Source organism: Meriones unguiculatus, chromosome 10 (genome assembly GCF_030254825.1).
Source record: "Meriones unguiculatus strain TT.TT164.6M chromosome 10, Bangor_MerUng_6.1, whole genome shotgun sequence".
Classification (NCBI taxonomy): domain Eukaryota; kingdom Metazoa; phylum Chordata; class Mammalia; order Rodentia; family Muridae; genus Meriones; species Meriones unguiculatus.
The window spans coordinates 21481606-21501639 of NC_083358.1; the positions used below are offsets into that span (position 1 = coordinate 21481606).

Genomic DNA, 20034 nt, shown 5'->3' on the forward strand with positions numbered 1-20034 from the left:
CTTGTCTTGAGCTCCAGACATTGTTCTGGTCACCACTGTGGTTTCTTCATCTTTCAGATTCTGACTATCTTGATGTCCCCTCTCCAGCAGGAAAGACTGCCCAAAGGGCAGAGGAGGCTAAAAGTCACACAGGCTTTGGTGGGTGGGCTGGGGCCTATCCCCGTTAAGTTCACTTCAGAAGCTTGCTAGCCTGTGTTCTTGAATCACCCACCTATCAAGGGTAAGGAGGCAGGATTCCAAGGGAAGGGATCACAGTTTCTTCCAGGGGACCAGGTCAGCAGGATAACCTCTCAGTTTCCATTGGGCTGGATTCCAGAGGATGGAGGTAGGGCAGAATCTTCTCTCTGACAGAAAAGGCCAGGGTACCATGTGGAACTAGGGCCTCTGGAGAATTCAGTCATTTTAAATAGCACCTGGAGCTATGGTCTTCCTTCTTCCCATCCTGATATGGGATCACCAAGTACCAACATTCCTTTGATGCTAGCCATGGTGAGCCAAGATCCTGCAATAGCCCCAAGTGTTTCAGGGGAAGGCTGTTGGAAGCCCAAAGGTTAAGAAACTTGCCCACGATCTGAAGCAACTGGCCGGGTGGACTAGAACCAGCTTTTCCTGGAGCCTATATTTTAACCAGAGAGAGCCAAACTATAAGACTCTCCTACCAGTGCTTCCAAGATGTACTTGGTCAAGGGATAAAGATGAATTAGGTCTCAGATTTCAGATTCATTCAATGACAGGAAATCATTGACTTGGGGGTCTGTGAGGAACGTGGTAGCCCTTCTCAGGATGTGTGGATGATACAAGAACTTAAGACAGTGCAGACAGTGGAGTTGGAGAAGGTGGAGGGCAAAAGGAGGGCTTCTCTGGCTGTGTTAGGTAGGGGCTGAGCTTGACAGACCTTGATCAAGAGACAGGTAGTAACAGCCAAGGACTGGTCAGTGATTCAGAGGTGTGGCCCTCACATGAGGTCAGGGCAGAGCTTAGAGGGCCAGGAGTGGGACCTAGAGAAGAGAGAGGAAAACTTTTCTGGAGCATAATCCTTAGGCTGGGGAAGCTAAATGGATATAGGGAGCCTGTAGCATTATGTCCAAAGGCCTCCACTCACAGATACCCTCTGAAGACATGTATCCGCTCAGCCTTCCTACCACTGTTCTGTCCTTTCTCTCTTAACTGTTATAAATCCCTCTGCTTCCTCCTTGAACTCCAGCCAAGGTAGCCCCCAACCCTCTTTCCCAACCAAGGTTTGGCCTTGATGCATTCCCCTGCTCCCACTCCCACCCCAACTCTTCCCCTCTCCAACTTGGACCTGTAGAAGACAAAGATTACAAGCTTCCAGAGAGTGCTCTGATTGTTGTGGCTTCCACTACAAGATCAAATCCAGGCCCACAGCAGGGCTCTGAATTTGCCTCTTGGCTGTGCCCTGCAGCACCTGCACACCAAGGCCCTGCCTGGGTGCAGCAGTCCACAGGCAAGGGTCATCCATCTCCTGAGGAGCCCTTCCCAACTGTCAGTCTTCTTCCTTACTCTCTGTGCCATAAACCCCGCCCTCATCCCTTCTGGCTGCACTTCTGCTAGGATAGCCAGACCTCACACCCCAGTCCTGGCGACAGTGAGGGTGTGGTAGCACCTCCAGGAGAGGCGGGGCACCAAGGTCTTTGTACCCGGCTCACCTGTGTGGCTGTCTTGTTCCAGTCACCACTGTGAATGGCTCATCTCCTTTCAGGTCCTGATTCCCTGGACCTCTCTTCTCCACAGGGAAGGACACAGGGCCCAAGGGGCACCCCCCTCAGGTAAGACAGACTTCTAGAACTACAGGAAGTGGGCTACAGGATTTGCCTCCTGGGCTACCTGTTTTGCTTTGTGTTATTGCTTTCTTCTTTTACTTTGAAGTTTTTAGATAGGGTCTCAGTGTGTGGGTCAGACTAACTCAGAGCTTACAGATCATGCTTGGCAATGGGTTATGTGTTGATATATTGATATAAAGAGGTATTAGGTGAAACCAGTTAAGAAAAGGTTCTGTTGTTCCCTTAAATCATTTGAAATTGATGGCTCTAGGGTAAGAAATCCATACAGGCTTGCCCTCCTTTTTAGTGACAGCACAAAGGGGGCGTGGCCACACTCCCACACTGTGGAGACAGACAGGGTGAAGAAGGAAAGCACTTCAGGCTAGAGTAACAAGTGTCTCAGACAATGTAACCAGATACCATTGCCCACAAAACAATTAAAAAATAATAATGTTTTTTACTCTAAAACCCAGAATTGATAAGGGTATTGTGAAATAATCATTCTCAAACAGTTGGTGAACTGACACAACATTGGTAGAAAACAGTTTGGCAATATTTATCAGAAGCTTTAAAGTTCACTTGTTCACTTGAATTCATACCTGAGAAAGAATTCAAAGTACTGAGCATTCAGAACCCAGGGATGAAAGCAGACACTAGGAACACAAAAACACAAAGGGATCCCCTATAGCCAAGAACCTCAGAGCAAGAGTCAAGCAGGAGACCACTGTAAGCACCTTCCCAAACACTGGCAGAGCAAAGGCTGCCAAGGAGGTCACCAGGACAGGAGCAAGGAGATCTAGGGTCCCACAGAGTGGTGACTGCATGAAAAAACAAAAATGGAAAGGATGAAACAGGAGATCAGTGGAGTCTACACTAGGGGCCCAGTGGGTGATGAATGGAGGCTTTAGCAGAATAAAACAAAGCAGGGATCTTAACCTATGGGCAGTGAAAGGGAAGGACAGAGCAGACAAGGCAGGAACTAAGTCATTCTTCCCCAGGACTACAGCTGCATTTAAGGGGACCCAGGACTGGCTGGGTTTGAAGATGTTTGCTTATCATTTATACTCAGCCTTTGTGAAAAAGCAGAGAGAAAGGGGGAATTGGAGCTGCTAACTTTCAGCAACTACCATTTATTTCTCCAAATCACAGTTTCCTCATCTGTACAGTGGGGTCAACTGTACCCATTTGGGGTAGCTGTGAAGTATCAAATGTACCCTTAATGAAGAGAACATATTCTCTGAAGGTGTTTGACGACTAGTCACATGGCCCCAAAAGGCAGATCAATTACTTCTGCTTTCTATGCTCATTTCCAGTCTCCCCCATGTCTTTGTGGTGCCCTGGTTCTTGCTGTGCCCCCACCTCAACATATAGAAAGAAAGGGAGGAAAGAGAAGTCTGGGGTCCTAAGTGGCTGCCGGCGGACTCACAGGAGCTGGCTTGCTGAAGCTGTTCTGGCTGTGGTTCAAGGTCCTTAGTGCATAGGGCTGCCACCTGTCAGGCTTCCTGTTTCTTTCTGACTAGCCACACAGCTAGAGGCAGATGATGAACTTAAAACACTGAAGGTTTATGGGCAGTGGAAGGGGATTGATCTAGTTCCTCATTAGGCTTGAGTTAGGAAAAAGTGCTCTCATACCATGTGGGCAAGATCCTTGGTCCTGAGAGACAAGCCACCAGAACCCACTGCTTAAAAGTATGGGTGTGCTGTCATAGCCTGAGCCTCCAGTCGTAAAGAAGGAAAGAAAGAAAAGAAGTGGCCATTGCAGGAAGAGGAGATTCAATAAGTGCTTTTATTTGCTTTATTTCTGTTCCCCTAATCTTTGTCCCTGGTCCTGTGTCACCATCCGTGTCTTTCTCAAGACTGCTCCTCCCTAGAACCCTTGGTCAAATCTATGAGACAGGCTGGTCACATTTCTGGTTTACAGACTAAAAAGTTGCACAAAACCAATCAACTACCAAGATAGATGTGTTTGTTTTAGGCAGACCAAAAGGTGGCAGTGATCTTGGAAGCCATGGGTAGGAACTGGCTGGCACCTGATGGAGGAGCATCACTGTGCTCTAAGCTGACCTCCTCTGCTGAAGTCACATCCTTCCGCACAGATGAGGGCTGAGGTAACCATACCTGCAAAGGCTCCATCGGAAAGTGCTCGGTCTAAACTCCCATGGCTCCAGAAGTAGGAAACATAGAAGTCAGGCTGCTGGGCAGAACCTGCCTTCCGCTGCTAAGTTGATAGAGCATCAACAAGAGCCACTGAAGGCTATATTGCTTAAGAGAAAGCAATATAGTCAATTGTGTAGTTAGAATGATTGCACCAGTGACCAGGGGAGCTAGAGGAAGGTGCTAGGAGCAGGACAGATCAGGTGAGGCTGCTGCAGTTTGTGGTGGGGGAGGTCAAGGCAGCTGGGCATGGCTGTGGAAATCCAGCCAAAGGGCTCCAAGAGGCAGAACTGTGGGCCCCTGAGAGAAGGTAGGATGTGAAAGAGGCCCACTGCTTAGTGACTTCTTGAGAGATAGAGCTGGTGTTAGAAAAGCAGAAGAGGAATTATGAACCTGAAAGGGAACTTGTCAGTCAAATACATGAAGTCAAAGGTCACGAGGCACCTAGGCTGGCTGTCACTTAGGAACAGTTATCCCATAGAAATCACCTGAAGGGGTTAGGGAGAGACAGGGTAAAGTTTGGCATTAAGAGGGTATCAGGGGCACAAAAGAGCTTTGAAAAGGAACAGTTGTGAGAGTAGGAAGAGGGCAAGAAGTATGGTGACAAAGGAGCAGGGGCAGAATAAGGAAATAGAAATCAAGCAGCTGAAAGTCCCTGAGTCTACTTTCCTCCTCTCTCCTTCTTTCCCTCTCCTTCCTGTGCACGGTATTGAGCCCGGGGTCTTGAGCATGCTAAGCACTCCACCAATGGGCTGTATTCTAGCCCCTGGACCTCTCTTTCATTGCTGTTGTACGCAACAAGGTCTTACCACTATGTAGCTGGGCTAGTCTAAAACCCTCCTGCCTCAGCCTCCCTAGTGCTGAGATAGGGTGTATCAGAACACCCAGCTTCCTGGGATTATTTCTTAAAGCAGTTCTGACCAGAACGGCATGAACTGTGTTTCCATGAATGCTGACATCTTTTTGGAGATTTTCTTTTCAAAACTTGCCAGCAAGTCCACCCAGACAGCCTGCCCATCTTTTCTCTGTGGATGGGAGTGCAGCCTCAAGCTGTGAGTTAGTACTGTTAGTACTGTTAGTACTGTTAGTTACTGTTAGTTAGTAAGTTAGTACTGTTACTAACTCACTCAGCCAACCAGATACCACCAGCCTGCTGTGAATGCTTATGTAGGTTGGCCTGAGCTGCATGGTGGGTGTACTATCTGGATAGTGTTTAACGGGGGCTTGGATGGAGAGCTGGCTCAGCAGTTAAGAGCATTGGTTACTCTTCCAAAGGATTGGGGTTCCGTTCCCAGCACCCTACATGGTAGCTCACAGCTACACAACTCCAGTACCAGGGAATCCAATGCCTCTTCTGGCCTCCACGGGCACCAGGCATGTATATTTTAACAGATGTACGTGTAGGTGAAATACCCACACATATAAAGTACATTAAAAAGTAAAAATAAGGCAAACAACTGACCTAGGGGAACTGATTGAGTACAGAAACAGCCTCTCATGCTCGTAGTACAGAGCTGGCGCCCCTTGTGTCTGTCTCCTTCTTGGAGGAGGAGGCAGTCACCATGGTCACTACCGAGGTGGCCCTGGCAGGCAGGACTTACTGAGTGCTTCCGTCTCTCTTGTGTCCACTCTCAGCTCCCTATCTCTCTGCTCTACCTGCCTCTCCCTTGCTCACTGTTTGCCCTGCCCAATATCTAGCACCCTCCTGTCCCTACATCCTCTAAAGCACACATGCATTTTTCTGTCCCAGCCTGGTCACCAGCATTCTTCATGTACTTACAGTCTAATACTCCAAGAAGTCATGTCTGACTCTGGCACCCAAGTTCCCTGTTTAACTTCTCTGCCTTGGCCCCATCTGCCACCCAAGGGTACTGACTCCATAGTAGCCAGCCACACCCAACATCTTGGCTCTGACTCAAAGCATGAAGCATAGCCTGGAGTCTGGACAGAGGGACATTGCTATCATTATGGAAATGGAGATAAAGAAAGTGGGGTCCAGGGGCAGATCTGGCTGTAGGCCTAGAAACCAAAGCCTGTCACTCATTAAGGCTCTGTTCTGGACTCAAGCAAAGATATCAATTACACAGCAAAGCTCGCCTTCCTCGGCTGGTCAGGATAGGATGCCCAGTGCTGTGGTTAAAATCAGAATGTGGGCTACAAATGTGGCTCAGTTGGTAGAGTGCCAGTCTAATGGGCATGAAGGCCTTGGTTCAGTCCCTTCAATTACATATTGTGGTGGCTCACGCCTCTAATTCCAGTATCTGAGAGTAAGAAGAGCAGAAGTTTGAGTTTCTATTTGGCCACATATATGAAACTCTATCTAAAAATTAAAGCTGTCTTGTTATCCCATTATATGGGGTAATCTGGGGCCATTGCTGGTGGAGTAGCTGTAACCTCAAACACTGACTGTCTGTGTGGCAGAGGAGAGAACTATTCTACACCCGCTGCTAAGTGCTCTGTTTCACAAAGGGACTAGGAAATGCAACCTTACTAGAGGTTTGGAGAGATGTGTGGACAAAGCAGAAAGTCTGCCCAGATTCTCACCCAAGTAAAGCATGCTCATCCCTCTAAGAAGTCACTGCTGAACCCAGCATGGTGGCATATGCCTGTAATCCCAGCACTGAGAGGCAGAGGCAGGCGGATCCCTGAGTTCAAGCCCAGCCTGGTCTACAAAGTGAGTCCAAGACAGCCAAGGCTACATAGAGAAACCCTGTCTCAAAACACCCTACCTCCCCCCCCAAGTCACTGTTATGTAGAAATGTAAATGTATCTCTGTCCACATTAGCAATCTGAGTACATGTAACTGCTGCAACCAGAGCTAAGAGTTCCTGCATTCTCTTCGAGTAGTACAGGATTTGAAACCCAGTGCTCAGCAAGGAGGCAAAAGAATTATGGGTTGGAAGCCAGCCTGAGCTACAGGGGCGAGGGATGGGAGGATGACACCAAACACTTGGAGGCATGAGCTGATGCGGAAGCAATAGAGGAGTGTTGCTTACTGGTTTGCTCCTCATAGCTTGTTCAGCATGCTTTCTTATAAAACCCAGGCCCACCAATCCAGGAGCATCACCACCCATGATGGACTAGGCTCTTCCCCATCAATTATTAATTAAGAAAATGCCCTACATTCCTGCCTATGGCCCAATCTCGTGCAGGCATTTTCTCAATTGAGGTTCCCTCTTCTCAAATGACTCTAGCCTGTGTCAATTGACATAAAACTAACCAATACAGCATGTAAAAACCCAGTATGGCAGCAGCTGGAGGGATAGCTCAGAGGTTAAGAGCACTGGCTGTTCTTCCAAAGGTCTTGAGCTCAATTCCCAGTAAACATCTATAATGATATTTGCTGCCTTCTTCTGGCAGCATACATGCAGGCAGAATACTGTATAAATAATAAAAATAAGTAAATTAAAAAAAAAAAAAAACTCAGGTGTGGCAACACACATCAGTAATTCCAGTGCTGGAAGACAAAGACAGGCAGATCCTAGGAGCTTGCTGCCAAAACTGTGAACTCCAAGTTAAGTGAGAGACTTTATCTCAAAAAAAGAAGAAAGAAAGAAAGAAAGAAAGAAAGAAAGAAAGAAAGGAAGAAAAGAAAAAAAAGAAACAATTGAGAAAGAAATGATATTATCAATCTCTGGCCTCCATACCTACCCTCATGGGCAGGCAAGCATACCCACACAGATGAGGGAGCACAAACACACACACATACGCACCCCACATACATACCTTCATACACAGAAACATGTATACATAAAACAACAAACAAAAAACGAAGTACAGAACCCAACAGCCAAAAGCAGGTATAGATGGGGTCACTCTCACCAGTTGACCAGCTGACACAGTTGAAAACCAGAGTCCCCGAAGACCCTTAGTGTTGAGGGTGGAAAAGCTGACAATAGTTATGAAGAACATAGAAGAACCACAGACCCCCATAAGCTCCTCTGATTGGTTTGCCATCATAAGACAAGACTCCAGCAGCCCTCAGCTCCCTCGCAGGTCTACAGACGAGTGCACTGGGAAGCTTCCCACATGGGTCAGAGGTCTTCCTGTACAAGCGGCCTTGTCTGTTGTGTGCATCCTCTCTTAAGGGAAGGGATTTATGGTCAGTTCTCTTGGAGCTAAGGAATTCCGTACTGGTGTATGCAGAAGGGGTCCCTGAGTATAGCAGTGGCCAGTGGTCAGAAGTCTTTGAGGGGCCCAAGACAAAAGTCCTTGATCTTTAGCAGGGAGTGACTTCAGGAGTGACCCCACCTGACCTCAGTCCAGAAAACCCAGGCTCAGCTGCCCAGGGCTATAGGAAGGTTAATGGCATGCTACATAACTGATTTAGTTTTCTCACTGGTTAATCTTTGCATACATTCTCTGGTACACAGTTTGTTAAATGTTCTTTGAATAGAAAAATTTGGACTGGATATGGAATGATGCTTTGGAAGAATGTCAGCAAGTCTGTTCTGCTTCAGGAAGGGCTGCTGTCTGCATCAGTGCTTTCTGTCGCCTTGAAATGCCTGTACACTGCTCAGTCAGCCAACCCATTCCAGAAAGAAATTCTGTACTGGAGCCCAAGCTGAACACAGGGTCTGCAAAATCCTAGCATTTGTGTGGACTTGTGTTTAAAATTCTCCTCCTACAGAAAGCTGTTTCTTCTGAAGTAAAGCATGTTCTTTGGCTTGTTTGGCTCTCAAACCTTTGACAACAACAAGGTCTGAGAGTTTTGAGACTCCTCTTGTCACTGTCCTCAATAAAAGACTTCTGGTACTAGGTGGGACATGCCAGGACCAGTGGTATTTCCTTGGCAGTTGGCCAGCTAGGCAACCTTTCTCACCAGGAAGCAATAACACGACTCTTGGGGAGTTCCAAGACAACCTTCTGGGACTGTTCTTAAATCTGGAATCAGACCCATACTCTAGCATTCAGCAGCTCAGAATTCTAAAGGGCATAGGCTACATGCTATGATGAACCAGCTGACCCCTGAATCAGGTCTGTTCTAGCTCTGCCCATTGATGCCCATGTGGGGAAAGGCCTGTGAGTAGGGTGGTCTCAGAGCCCATCCTCATCATAGAGAAAGCCTTCACCTCAAGCCTCCTCTGTTATCCTGGTCTCAGCCTCCACAAGGGCAGAAGACTGGTAGAAGCCCTGTGACTTCTTCAGACAACTTTATGCGATGAATCTGGGGCAGGCAGGTTCTTACATGTAATCTCAGAAACCATGAGAAGGAGAAGAGTCTCAGGTAAGGATGTAGGACCCGGCTACATGCCAGCTTCTCCCCAGAAATGTCCTTTATAGTCTCCAATGGCAAAAGCTGGAATGGTAAGCAGTAGAGAATGGACAGGCCAGATTGATTGAGCACTCTTGCACCCCCTCCACTGACCTAGCTTGAGATTTGCCTTCCAAGCACACACTAGTTGGCTTTATCTGTGCTTTCTGAATTCTGCCATGGAAATGCCCAGCCTGGCGGGTGAAAAGAACACCTCAGAGCTGCTCCCAGCCCGTTCCTATTCTCAGAAACCACATCATGAATTAATAGCTCCCATGGAAAGTTTCTTTTTGAAAATTTTATGGACCCTTGGCCTGCACTTGGCTTCTATGAGTCTATGAGTCTGGCTTATACAAGCAGCTAAAGCAGACAGCTTTAGAACAGTCCTGCCAGGAGGCAAGCCTGCACGTCTCCCACAATGTCCTTGCCCCATCTTCTAAGAGGGGTACCCTCTATAAGGCCCCATGAAGAAACTTTGAAGCCTCTAGCTGTATCTTGAGCCTTTCTTTCCCTTTTTTTTTGGGGGGGGTGTGCTCAGAACTAAACTCAGATCTTCAAAGACACTAAGCAGGCACTACTGCCAGCTCTTAAAAGGCCTTTGAGGCAGGAGCATCACAGTGGTAGTGGTGCCAGTGATAACACAGAAGCACAGCGTGTTCTGCACTACCCGCTGCAAATGCTGCGGTCTCCAGCTAGCCCAGCCGTTCTCAACCTGTGGCTTGCAACCCTTTGGGGATTTTGAACGTCCCTTTCACAGGGGTCACATATCAGATAGCCTACATGTCAGATATCTATATTATGATTCGTAACAGTATCAAAATTAGAGTTGTAAAGTAGCAAGGAAAATAATTTTATTGTTAGGGGCACCACAACATGAGGGACTATATTAAAGAGTGGCAGCATTAGGAAGGTTGAGAACCACTGAACCAGCCCAAGGAATTTTCATCCACATCTAATATAAAGGGCAATGGAAGCTCAGAGTATCCCTCAATCAACTCCTCTAACACCCACTGGGAACTTCACATACCTGCATGCAGAGCATGTGATAGCAACCGCTGCCTGCTCAGACTGTTCTCTAGCTGCCTTGAGGCACACAGACCTGTAGAGCTCCTTGACCGGGGAGGACAGCCCTACTCTGCCCAGTGCACAGCTGGGGGCCACATGGGAGTTAGTTATGTACATCTGAGAAAAACTTAGCTTTAGAAAGATCACATACTTAGTGTACACAGATAAAACAAAGCCTCTCTAGTGGTAAGTGACCGGAGCACTCAAAAGTGACTAGAGCAAAGAAAGGGGGATTTGCTGCCTCACTAATGAGAAAGTCTGCAGGCTGTGTGGCTTCAGGCAGAGATCAGAGCTCAAGTATGTTGTGAAGACTTGGCCTCTCCATTTTAGCCTTAAGGTCTCTTTTCTTCTGAGTTGGATTCATTCTCAAGAAAGGCTCTAGAAGCTGCAGGCTCTCAGCGTGGTCTTCCGTCTTAGAGAAAATTTAGACTTCCTTCCTGAGGGCTTTGATAGGAGTTCCGGGGAACACTCAGAGTCATCTCAGTGGTGTCAGGGGACGATGGTGCCACTTGGTATGTCTGGCTGTGCTGTCACCTTGGAGTGAGGCAGGGCAGAGTGTCTGCCACTGCCAGACAAGTAAAGCAGAGCAGGAGGATGTAGGTGGAGCAGGGTGCTTTGGATTGAGAAGTATGAATAGGCATTTACCTGTGTCTGAGGGAGTCACTGTGACAGCCTGTGTAGTTATGCTAGACCCCAAACCCCAATTCTGTCTGGGATATGGCTCTTTCAATCCCTCCCCCAACTCAGAAAAACATCTGTCTTCTGTCAGTCTTTCTGTCCTCTTAGCGATGAGCTGACTCCAAGTTTCGGCAGCTCAGAGCTCACGTTGCCATGCCAACTCCTCCACGGCAACATCTAGGCAGAATGGGCTGGCCTGATCTCACAGCGGCTGGAATGCAGGCACATTCAGGTAATTGGATTGGAGCAATCCACAGGCCTTTCCTGTGGAAACCTGGGGCTTGGTCCAGCTCCTGCTTAGATGCATAGACTCGGAGGACATTTTGCTCCAAGAATTCAAGCTTGTAAGGTTCAGAAAACAGGGTAGTAAAGGAGGGACAAGCCCCAGACAATGCCAAATGTTCAGAGACCCCTCAGAGATGGCACAGGCTTCTATACAGGAGGACTTGCTTTGCCCAGAACTGATCTGGCTTTCTCATGTTTTCACTGCAAAAAAAAAAATTCAGATTCAAAGTCAACACCCACACAGGCCCCTTGGAGCCACTGTGAAGGTGTATTGTGTACATCAGTGTGCCAACCAGGTCCACTTCCCAGGGATGGCAATCCTGTGGCCTGGTCTCTGATGCTCAATGGGAACATTCCTTCTTCCCACAGTTTACCTGGACACGACCATTCCTAAGGATTCCCTTCACTGGCGAGGGAAGATCAGCCTCTGGGCCCACACACAAGTGTCTAGGGTAAGACCTTGGTTTAACACAGGCTTCTAAGGAGCCATCATTCCCTCCCATGCTATGCTCACACAGGTTACAGGTTAGGAGTCAGGTGCCTTCAGTATTAGCAGGTTGAATGCATGAATGTATGAATGGCCATACTGAGGCTTCTTCTGCTGATGCTACCAGAAATGATGCTATCATTTCAGACTACCCAGAAATGCTTGGGACTGTTTTCAAGGTCCTGCAAAGGATTTGTCTACCCTTTCCTCTTCCACATGGACTGAAGGTTTTCCAGGCTCTCAGACATCCATAGGCTAAGTTCTTCTTCCACCTGCATCTGTGACCCACAGAGTTCTCTGTCTCTCCTGGGACTGAGGAGAGGGGCAAGTTAGTGAAGGCTTTAGCTCTGGCCCAAACAGTGCAAGTGGCACCTGTGGGGATCTCAAAGGCGCTCTGGTTCATCCAGGGTCCTGGAAGTCCTGTGGGTGGGCTCAAGTCAACCCCTTAACCATTCAGAAACCACAAGCTGGGAAGAGAAGACTTGACACCCTGGTGGTTCAGGGAATGGAGGGAAGGAATCAGGAGTGGCCAGGGTATCAGCCTGGCCCCTGTCATCCTCATGGTAGCCCTAGAGGTAGGTACTGCTAACCCATGTAATGACCAGTGCCAGGGTGTCTCTTGGGCTAGCCTGACTCCAGGCTGATTGCAAGACTGAGAAGCTGAGGTAAGAAGAGAAAGCCTGGTCTCCACATTTAGGACAGAGAGGCTGGCTCCCAGGGGTCCTACCATGGGTCATCATGGAGCTCCCAGTCATAACCCCACAGCTCATAATGAAGGGATCAGGGCTCCTATTGGGATACCTGAGAACCGAGGGCCGAGAGTATTCAGCTCAGCTATGTAGACCCTTGTATGGAGGGAAAGAAATGTGACTTCTAGTAACCCTGGAAACAATACATTAGGATTTGCAAAACCTGAATGATCCACCTAATCTAAGAGGCTGAGGTACAGAGCTAAGCATACACGGCCTTGAAAGGGACCTGCTGCCCCCTTAAGAGTGTCCTTGACAGACCTGGCTTGCAAAGCTACCAGATCAAGGACATGGAAGAGAGAAGAGGGGAAAATGGGGTCCCTCATCCAGAGCCTGTGCCTGACAGACACAAGCCTGACCCTACCTAGACAGTGTAGACAAGAGAAGGGAGACAAGCAGGGTGCAGCTGAGCACCTGCCTGTACTGTGCAAGGCTGGGAAAGCCACTTTCTTTGGTGGCCTCTCCTCTGAGCACTTGAAAACTCTGGGAAGTTGCCAGCCTCTCATGTTTAACTGCAGCGCTCCTCCTTCATGAGGAAAGTGTAGATCAGACTAATTAATGTGTGCTGTTTGTTTACCCTCCTTTCATTTCCCTGAGACAAAATAATTACTGAGCTTCAGAAACAGCCTCGTCCGTGGCAGTCCCTTCTGTGTCTCCTGTAGCAGCAGCCTCCTTGTGTAGACAGGGGAACCCAGTGCAGGGCAGGGTAGGTGGCAATACCCAGGAAGATCCTCTATTCAGGACCCTGCAGGAGAGGAGGCCCAGGGTGGCTGAGGAGGATTTGGGGTGGCAGCGTGGAAGATCAAGGGACCAAAGGCTGCCTCATTTTCCAGGATCATTGTGGTGGCACTGTTCCCAGTAGCCCCTGGAGCTGCCACCCCAGATCCTCCCCTCCAAAAAACCTACAAATGGAGATAAAAAGACATGTCCATGCCCAGCCCACAGCAGGCAGAAAGATCACTGCAGACTAGAAGACTTTGCCAGAAGGGTTTCTGGGCTCACAACAAGAGTGGAGGAGCAAGGAGCAGCTGAAGATGGAGTCTCTTTCCTCATCCCCTATTGTCCCAGGCAATAGCCGTTCCCAATCTGATTAGCCAGTGTTAGGGTTGAGCCCCATGAGGGAACTGAATGGGTGTTTTCTCAGGAAGCCTTTGATGAAGCCTGACTTACAGGGGTACTCTGGCCACCATGTGGCTACTGCAGTGGCTCTTAGGGGTACAAACAGACTCCTCCCTGATCCTTTTTCCATCTGTGCAGCCCACATGACTGCCCACGAGTCAAACCTGGCCCTCACTAAAGGGAGACTGGCTTCACAAAGTGTCCCCACATGAGTGAGCCCTCAAGTCAGCAGTCCATTCATTCATGGGTTGTTTCTGTATCCGATACTTCCATTCCTACACAGGGTGGCCGACAGCCAGGGTCTGGCCGAGACAGGCTTGGTCTTCATGGCATGTATGCTGGAGGGGATCCTAGATATAGCTCCCGCTCCAGGCCAGGTGATTGCCAGGTGTGGGGAAGGGCTGTGGTCACAGAATGCCTTGGATGGTGTGAAGGAAGACTCCTTTGAAGAGACAACTCAGCTGAGCCCTGAAGGGTACAGAGGGGATGGCAGGAATCAAGAAGAACGTTGCAGGCCACAGCCATGAGCAGGTGAAGGGGGTCTGGCCACAGCTGCAGCTGGGAGGTAGACTCAGAGTTGGATCCAGGGTGGGAGGGGAAGGGACCACAGAAACAAATACAAAGGACCCCAGACACAGATTATGAGCCTGGACTTTGCCTCCCAAGACAAGGCAGTCAGGAGAGGAAGAGAGGAAGCGAGGAGAGGAAGGGAATGAAGAGAGATGTTAGGCAGATCCCCCTAAGTACTGCACAAAGGTGAGAGGGGGTACTAGTGATCTTAGACAACAGTGACAAGGAGGAAAGAGGGAGGAAGACTTGGGACTGGGTCTGCTCAAGACTCGAGTGATCTGGCAGCGGGTTTGGGAGGTTGCTGTGTCTTCCACTGAGAAGTCCTCCCGTGGCCACGCTTGTGTAGACGCACCTGTTCCTCCAAACTGTAACCTTCCATTGTTGGCTTCAAAGTGACTTCCCTTGAGGAAAGTAAAATTGTTGTGCTTCTTGTTCATCTGAACCAGACACAGCCACCAGCTTAAGCTCTTCTTTGGACATGAAGCCTTGATCCTCCCTCATCAGTCCTGGGGATGGTGGCTGCAGGGTTCTTGGGTCACTGATAACTGTATAGAAAACCCCACCTCTCCCACCACTGGGGGAAATGGCTGCCTTCTCTCAGGTACTAGCATCACGATTGACCTCTATTCATTTATCCTATCTCTGAGGCACCTTTTGCCTTGAGGCTCCCCGGGACCCCTGGTCTTCATGGCATGTATGCTGGAGGGGATCCTAGATATAGCTCCCGCTCCAGGCCAGGTGATTGCCAGGTGTGGGGAAGGGCTGTGGTCACAGAATGCCTTGGATGGTGTGAAGGAAGACTCCTTTGAAGAGACAACTCAGCTGAGCCCTGAAGGGTACAGAGGGGGTGGCAGGAATCAAGAAGAACGTTGCAGGCCACAGCCATGAGCAGGTGAAGGGGGTCTGGCAGCAGCTGGGTAGCCCCTTCCCTCTTGAATCTCCTCATCTGCTGGGGAAGTAGGCATATCCCAAAGTACACATAACACAGACTGGAGGCTACCATTCTGTGGGCCAAATGCCCCCAGTGGGAGTACCCCTGCCCCCTGGGCAAGGACATGCAGAGTCCTCCCTAGAAAGCTAATATCTAAGTGGAGCTGTGGAGGTGAGGGACCAAAAAGCAGGGCTGTGGGAGAGCCTCAGGGTTAGGTCCTGGAATCACTATCAGAGTGAGTAGGAGAAAAGCAAAGTAGAAAAGCGTAGTAGGGTGACAGGCGTAGGCTGCAGGCCAGCTGAGGAAGTGTCCCTCCAACCACTGCGTGAAGAGGATGGCAGCTGACAAAGCTGCTAAACTGTGACGTTGTTCTCAGCCCATACTAAGAAGTTTCATCAAGGACAGAGGAACACTTGGGACAGGGGGACAGAGGGAGGGTGGTGTACATGATATTTAGGTCTCTAGCTTAGGTGACCAAGGTCTCGGAGGGAGGAGAGGATGTGGGGCCAGGATGAATGATGGCAGCCTGGATCCAGACCTGCTGAGGTGTCAGGGGCAGAAGTGGTGTAGATCACATTGAACTTACTTGGCTGTCCGGGTAACCAAAACACAGATCAAACATCCAGGATTTTCCTCTCAGAATGAGCAGTGTGGGTCCTTGGAGGATGGGAAAACACAAGACTCTCTGTCTTTACTGACTCAAAAGCAGCACAGTCAGCGTACCTACCTGCCACCCTACTCTGGAGTGGCCAGGCCTGCTCTGAAAACTAGCGTGACTCTAGCACTACAGCCTGGGCTGGGGACGAGGTGACCGTACCTGGGTCCCTGCTGCCTGGACTTCTGCCAGGGCACTGTGTGGTAGAACCTAGAGCTCACTCTGCTGCTTAGGGAGCTGGACCATGGCCAGAGCAGGCTGCATGCAGATGAGGCTTCCTTGCTCTTTTGTCCAGCCAGCCACACTGCCCTCTGCCCTGTAAACTTTTGGCCCCTTTTGTCTTTCTTGGCCTTGGCACTAGATAAAAGGCGAACATATTTGCAGGTCCTCCAACCAAGGTCACTGCCCGCCCATTTGAGACACACCCCTGGCTTCCCAAGGCTTCACTTGCTTCTAGCTGATGTCAATCCAGGTACGCTCTCAAATCCTAACATACCTCTTTGTCCCCAAAAGGCTAGGCCCTTCTGAAAACATGGGCTGTTTTTAAGCAATTAAGTTACAGAATCAAGACGATCATCTACTAAGCTGTTGACTCCAAGAAAATAAAGATAGATAGGCCAGTGGAATGTGCTGGGGCGTTCTTCTGGCCCCCAAACACTCCCTGTGAAGCTGATTCCCTGGTTTTTGGGACAGCCTAATTCAATAAGGGCCCCCCTTTCTCTTTTCTGCAGGTTCTCAACAAGCTTTGATGTCCTAGCATGGCCCCTTGAGGTGAACCATGTCTGTCTTTGGAACACTTGCCACTAATCACCCAGAGTGACATCTCGCCCCGTGATCTGCCCTCCGCCGCCCCAGCCTGCCTGCCCCTGCCTGGGAAAGCGCTGCAGTGCCACAGACACCATGTAGTAGGGCCGGCTGCGGCGCCCAGGGAGCTGCAATGGTTTTGTACACGACCCCCTTTCCTAATAGCTGTCTGTCCGCCCTCCACGCTGTGTCCTGGGCTCTCATCTTCCCATGTTACTGGCTGGTGGACCGGTTGGTGGCCTCCTTCATACCCACCACCTATGAGAAGCGCCAGAGGGCAGACGACCCTTGCTGCCTACAGCTGCTCTGCACTGTGCTCTTCACGCCGGTCTACCTGGCTCTGCTTGTGGCCGCGTTGCCTTTTGCCTTTCTTGGGTTCATCTTCTGGTCTCCACTGCAGTCTGCCCGCCGGCCCTACTCCTACTCCCGGCTAGAGGACAAGAGCCCAGCTGGCGGGGCAGCCCTGCTCAGTGAATGGAAGGGCACGGGGGCTGGCAAAAGCTTTTGCTTTGCCACAGCCAATGTCTGCCTCCTCCCTGACTCACTCGCAAGGCTCAATAATGTTTTCAACACCCAAGCCCGGGCCAAAGAGATTGGGCAGAGAATCCGCAACGGGGCTGCTCGGCCTCAGATCAAAATCTACATTGATTCTCCCACCAACACTTCCATCAGTGCAGCCAGCTTCAGCAGCCTGGTGTCGCCACAGGGCAGTGACGGAGCCAGAGCTGTCCCTGGGAGCATTAAGAGGACAGCCTCTGTGGAATACAAGGGGGATGGCGGGCGTCACCCCGGTGATGAGGCAGCCAATGGCCCAGCCTCTGGGGACCAGGCTGATGGAAACCTTGAGGACAGCTGCATTGTGCGAATCGGTGGTGAGGAAGGAGGCCGGCCACCGGAAGCTGATGACCCTGCTGCTGGGAACCAAGCCAGGAACGGGGCTGGTGGGGCCTCAAAGGGCCAGACGCCCAACCACAATCAGCGGGATGGGGATTCTGGGAGCCTGGGAAGCCCCTCGGCCTCTCGGGAGTCCCTGGTGAAGGCACGGGCAGGGCAAGATAGCGGTGGCAGCGGAGAGCCGGGTGGCAACAACAAGCTCCTGTATAAGACCTCAGTGGTAAAGAAGGCGGCGGCCCGCAGGAGGCGGCACCCTGACGAAGCCTTCGACCACGAGGTCTCGGCCTTTTTCCCGGCCAATCTGGACTTCCTGTGCCTGCAGGAGGTGTTCGACAAGCGCGCGGCTGCCAAGTTGAAAGAGCAGCTGCACGGCTACTTCGAGTACATTCTGTACGACGTCGGGGTCTACGGCTGCCACGGCTGCTGCAATTTCAAGTGTCTCAACAGCGGCCTCCTCTTTGCCAGCCGCTACCCCGTCATGGACGTGGCCTATCACTGTTACCCTAATGGGTGCAGCTTCGATGCCCTGGCCTCTAAAGGAGCTCTGTTTCTCAAGGTAGGCACCCTCGGCTCTGCCTGAGGGCTACACACCGGCGGTCCCCTAGCCACGTGACAAAGTGGGCCACAGCCCCTGCTAGCCTTTATTCTCTGGGGATCCTCACCCCCTTGATGGGATGAATTGGGAGCAAGACAAAGCTTTTCATGGAACGAACTCAGGGACCCTAGCCTAAGTCCAGAAACACATGAGCTCAGGCTGAGTGATCTGAGTCACATTTATCTGTAAAGTAGAGTGGGAGTGACCCATGCGTTAAGGCCCAGATGAGGTTCAGAGTCTCTTGTCCTGCATGTGGTAACCATGGTGATGATGATGGCTGTAATAAGGGATGCAAGAGGAAACAGACCCCATCTCCACACATGGCAGAGACCAGAGTAGAACATGAATGCAGGCCAGCATAAAGACCACACTAGCCACTGAGACCTCAAGCCTCACTGGCCAGGACAGCCACCCTTCCAGTTATCAGCAGCTGCCATGCCAGGCTCTCTGCCCACCAGCCCTTGGCTTCATATCCATAGTCACTAATTAAAGTGAATCATAATTATTTCTGCTAATTTGGATGCAGTTGGAGGTTTTAGACCATGGTAATTTGGTCATTATCTTCCACAGAGCCTGAAATACTGTGTTGACTTTTTGTTCTCTATCTAAAAGCCACTGTTAGTGAATCTAGAATTTTCTGAAACATCATTTGGCCATTTGGTGCAGATGGGGCTTTCTGCCCCAGGGGCAGCAGCTCTTCTGCCCGTGGCTCTTCCCTTTAAAGGTGAGACTTGACTGAGAGGTTGCTCAGTAGGCTCCCTGTCTAGCCCCAGAGCAGTTCTAGTCTTAAGTAACTGAGCCCAGCCTGTGCAGGAAAATGCTGAGCCAGCGCCTGCTGGGAGTAAGGGTACACTGACTCCCCTGAGCCAAGCAGGCACTCACTTGGTACCCTGAAATGGTTCTAAGGGCAACAACTGTCTTCATGGGACAGCTTCTCCTCTGTGGCTCTCTCATTAATGTTCTTTTTGTCTCCCTTTACCTCAAGGGTTTCAAACTAGTAGGCAGATATGTTGGTCCATGCCATTCCAAAACTTTTTGTTTTTCCTATCAAACTTGGTTTGCAACATCTTTCAACACCTTGACACGTTTTCTCATAGCCGAAGGTTGGGGTAAGCCATGTGGCAAACTCTCTTTACTTGTTGGGGTCCTCTACTGTCGACCTTGTTCCTCGGCTCATACTTACTGACCCACCCGGAGGGTCCTCCACATCCCATGCTCTTGTAGTCTTAGTCTTGCCAAGCACAAGCCCTTCACCTTTTGTGGACCCCTTTTTTGGATCCTCGTCTGACCAGATGCTGCCTTTGAGAGCAGAGCTGGACCCTGTTGGACTAGGATATGACTGTCTCACCACAGAAGAGGGTCAGGCCCACCTGGAGAGGAGCTGTGGACACTGGGAGGATGCAGCCAGCAGCCCCTCCCCAATCACCTCATTCACTGGTTCCTGGTCTCCCAGTTTATTCCATAGATCCTTTGAAGAAACGGGCATCCCTTTCTTCAAGGGATGAGGGAAGAGGGAAGGGGCTGGCTTCCCTTTGGCCTCAGCTCAGCACAGCTAATCCTGAGCACTTTCTTTATCAACATTCTGTGCCAACGGGACCAAAGGCCACAGCCTCTCAGTGTGATTGATTGTTTTTGTAAGAGAAACACACACGACTCTGTAGGCCCTGAGGACACGAGGTGGGAATCACTAAGTCCCAGCAGCTAATAAAGTGGATGCTGTAGAGATCACATACCTGTTAGGAGGCAGGGTATGTGAGGCAACTATGACCTTGCTACTGTGGTGTCCTCCCCCGAGGTGTGTTTTTCTTGGCTGCAGGGCTGGCAGTGATGCCTTTATCCTGTCCAGAACTTGGCACAGGGCAAGTGATACTAAGGCAGAATCTAAAAAGTGGGTGGCTGTCTTGACAAAGACACCAGCAGCTAGAAAGAAGCAAAGAGCAGTGTGCGGAGGCCAACAGGTCTTATGTGCCCATCTGAGTGCTGTGAGCCCATCTATGAAATGGTACACACTGA

General features: G+C 50.1%; 1 protein-coding gene across 2 annotated transcripts in view; it reads left to right on the forward strand.

The window, feature by feature from the left end:
* Smpd3 (sphingomyelin phosphodiesterase 3) overlaps window positions 1-20034 on the forward strand; it is an 82833-nt gene that overhangs the window by 53372 nt on the left and 9427 nt on the right. Inside the window, exons 1-2 of one of the 2 annotated variants that reach the window (XM_060392034.1) lie at window positions 1704-1787; window positions 16460-17982. In XM_060392034.1, coding sequence (XP_060248017.1) covers window positions 16666-17982 — 1317 coding nt within the window. In that variant the 5' untranslated portion in view covers window positions 1704-1787; window positions 16460-16665. Of the gene's footprint in view, window positions 1-1703; window positions 1788-16459; window positions 17983-20034 lie in introns of those variants that run through there. The other variant, XM_021632374.2, reaches the window with a different exon arrangement.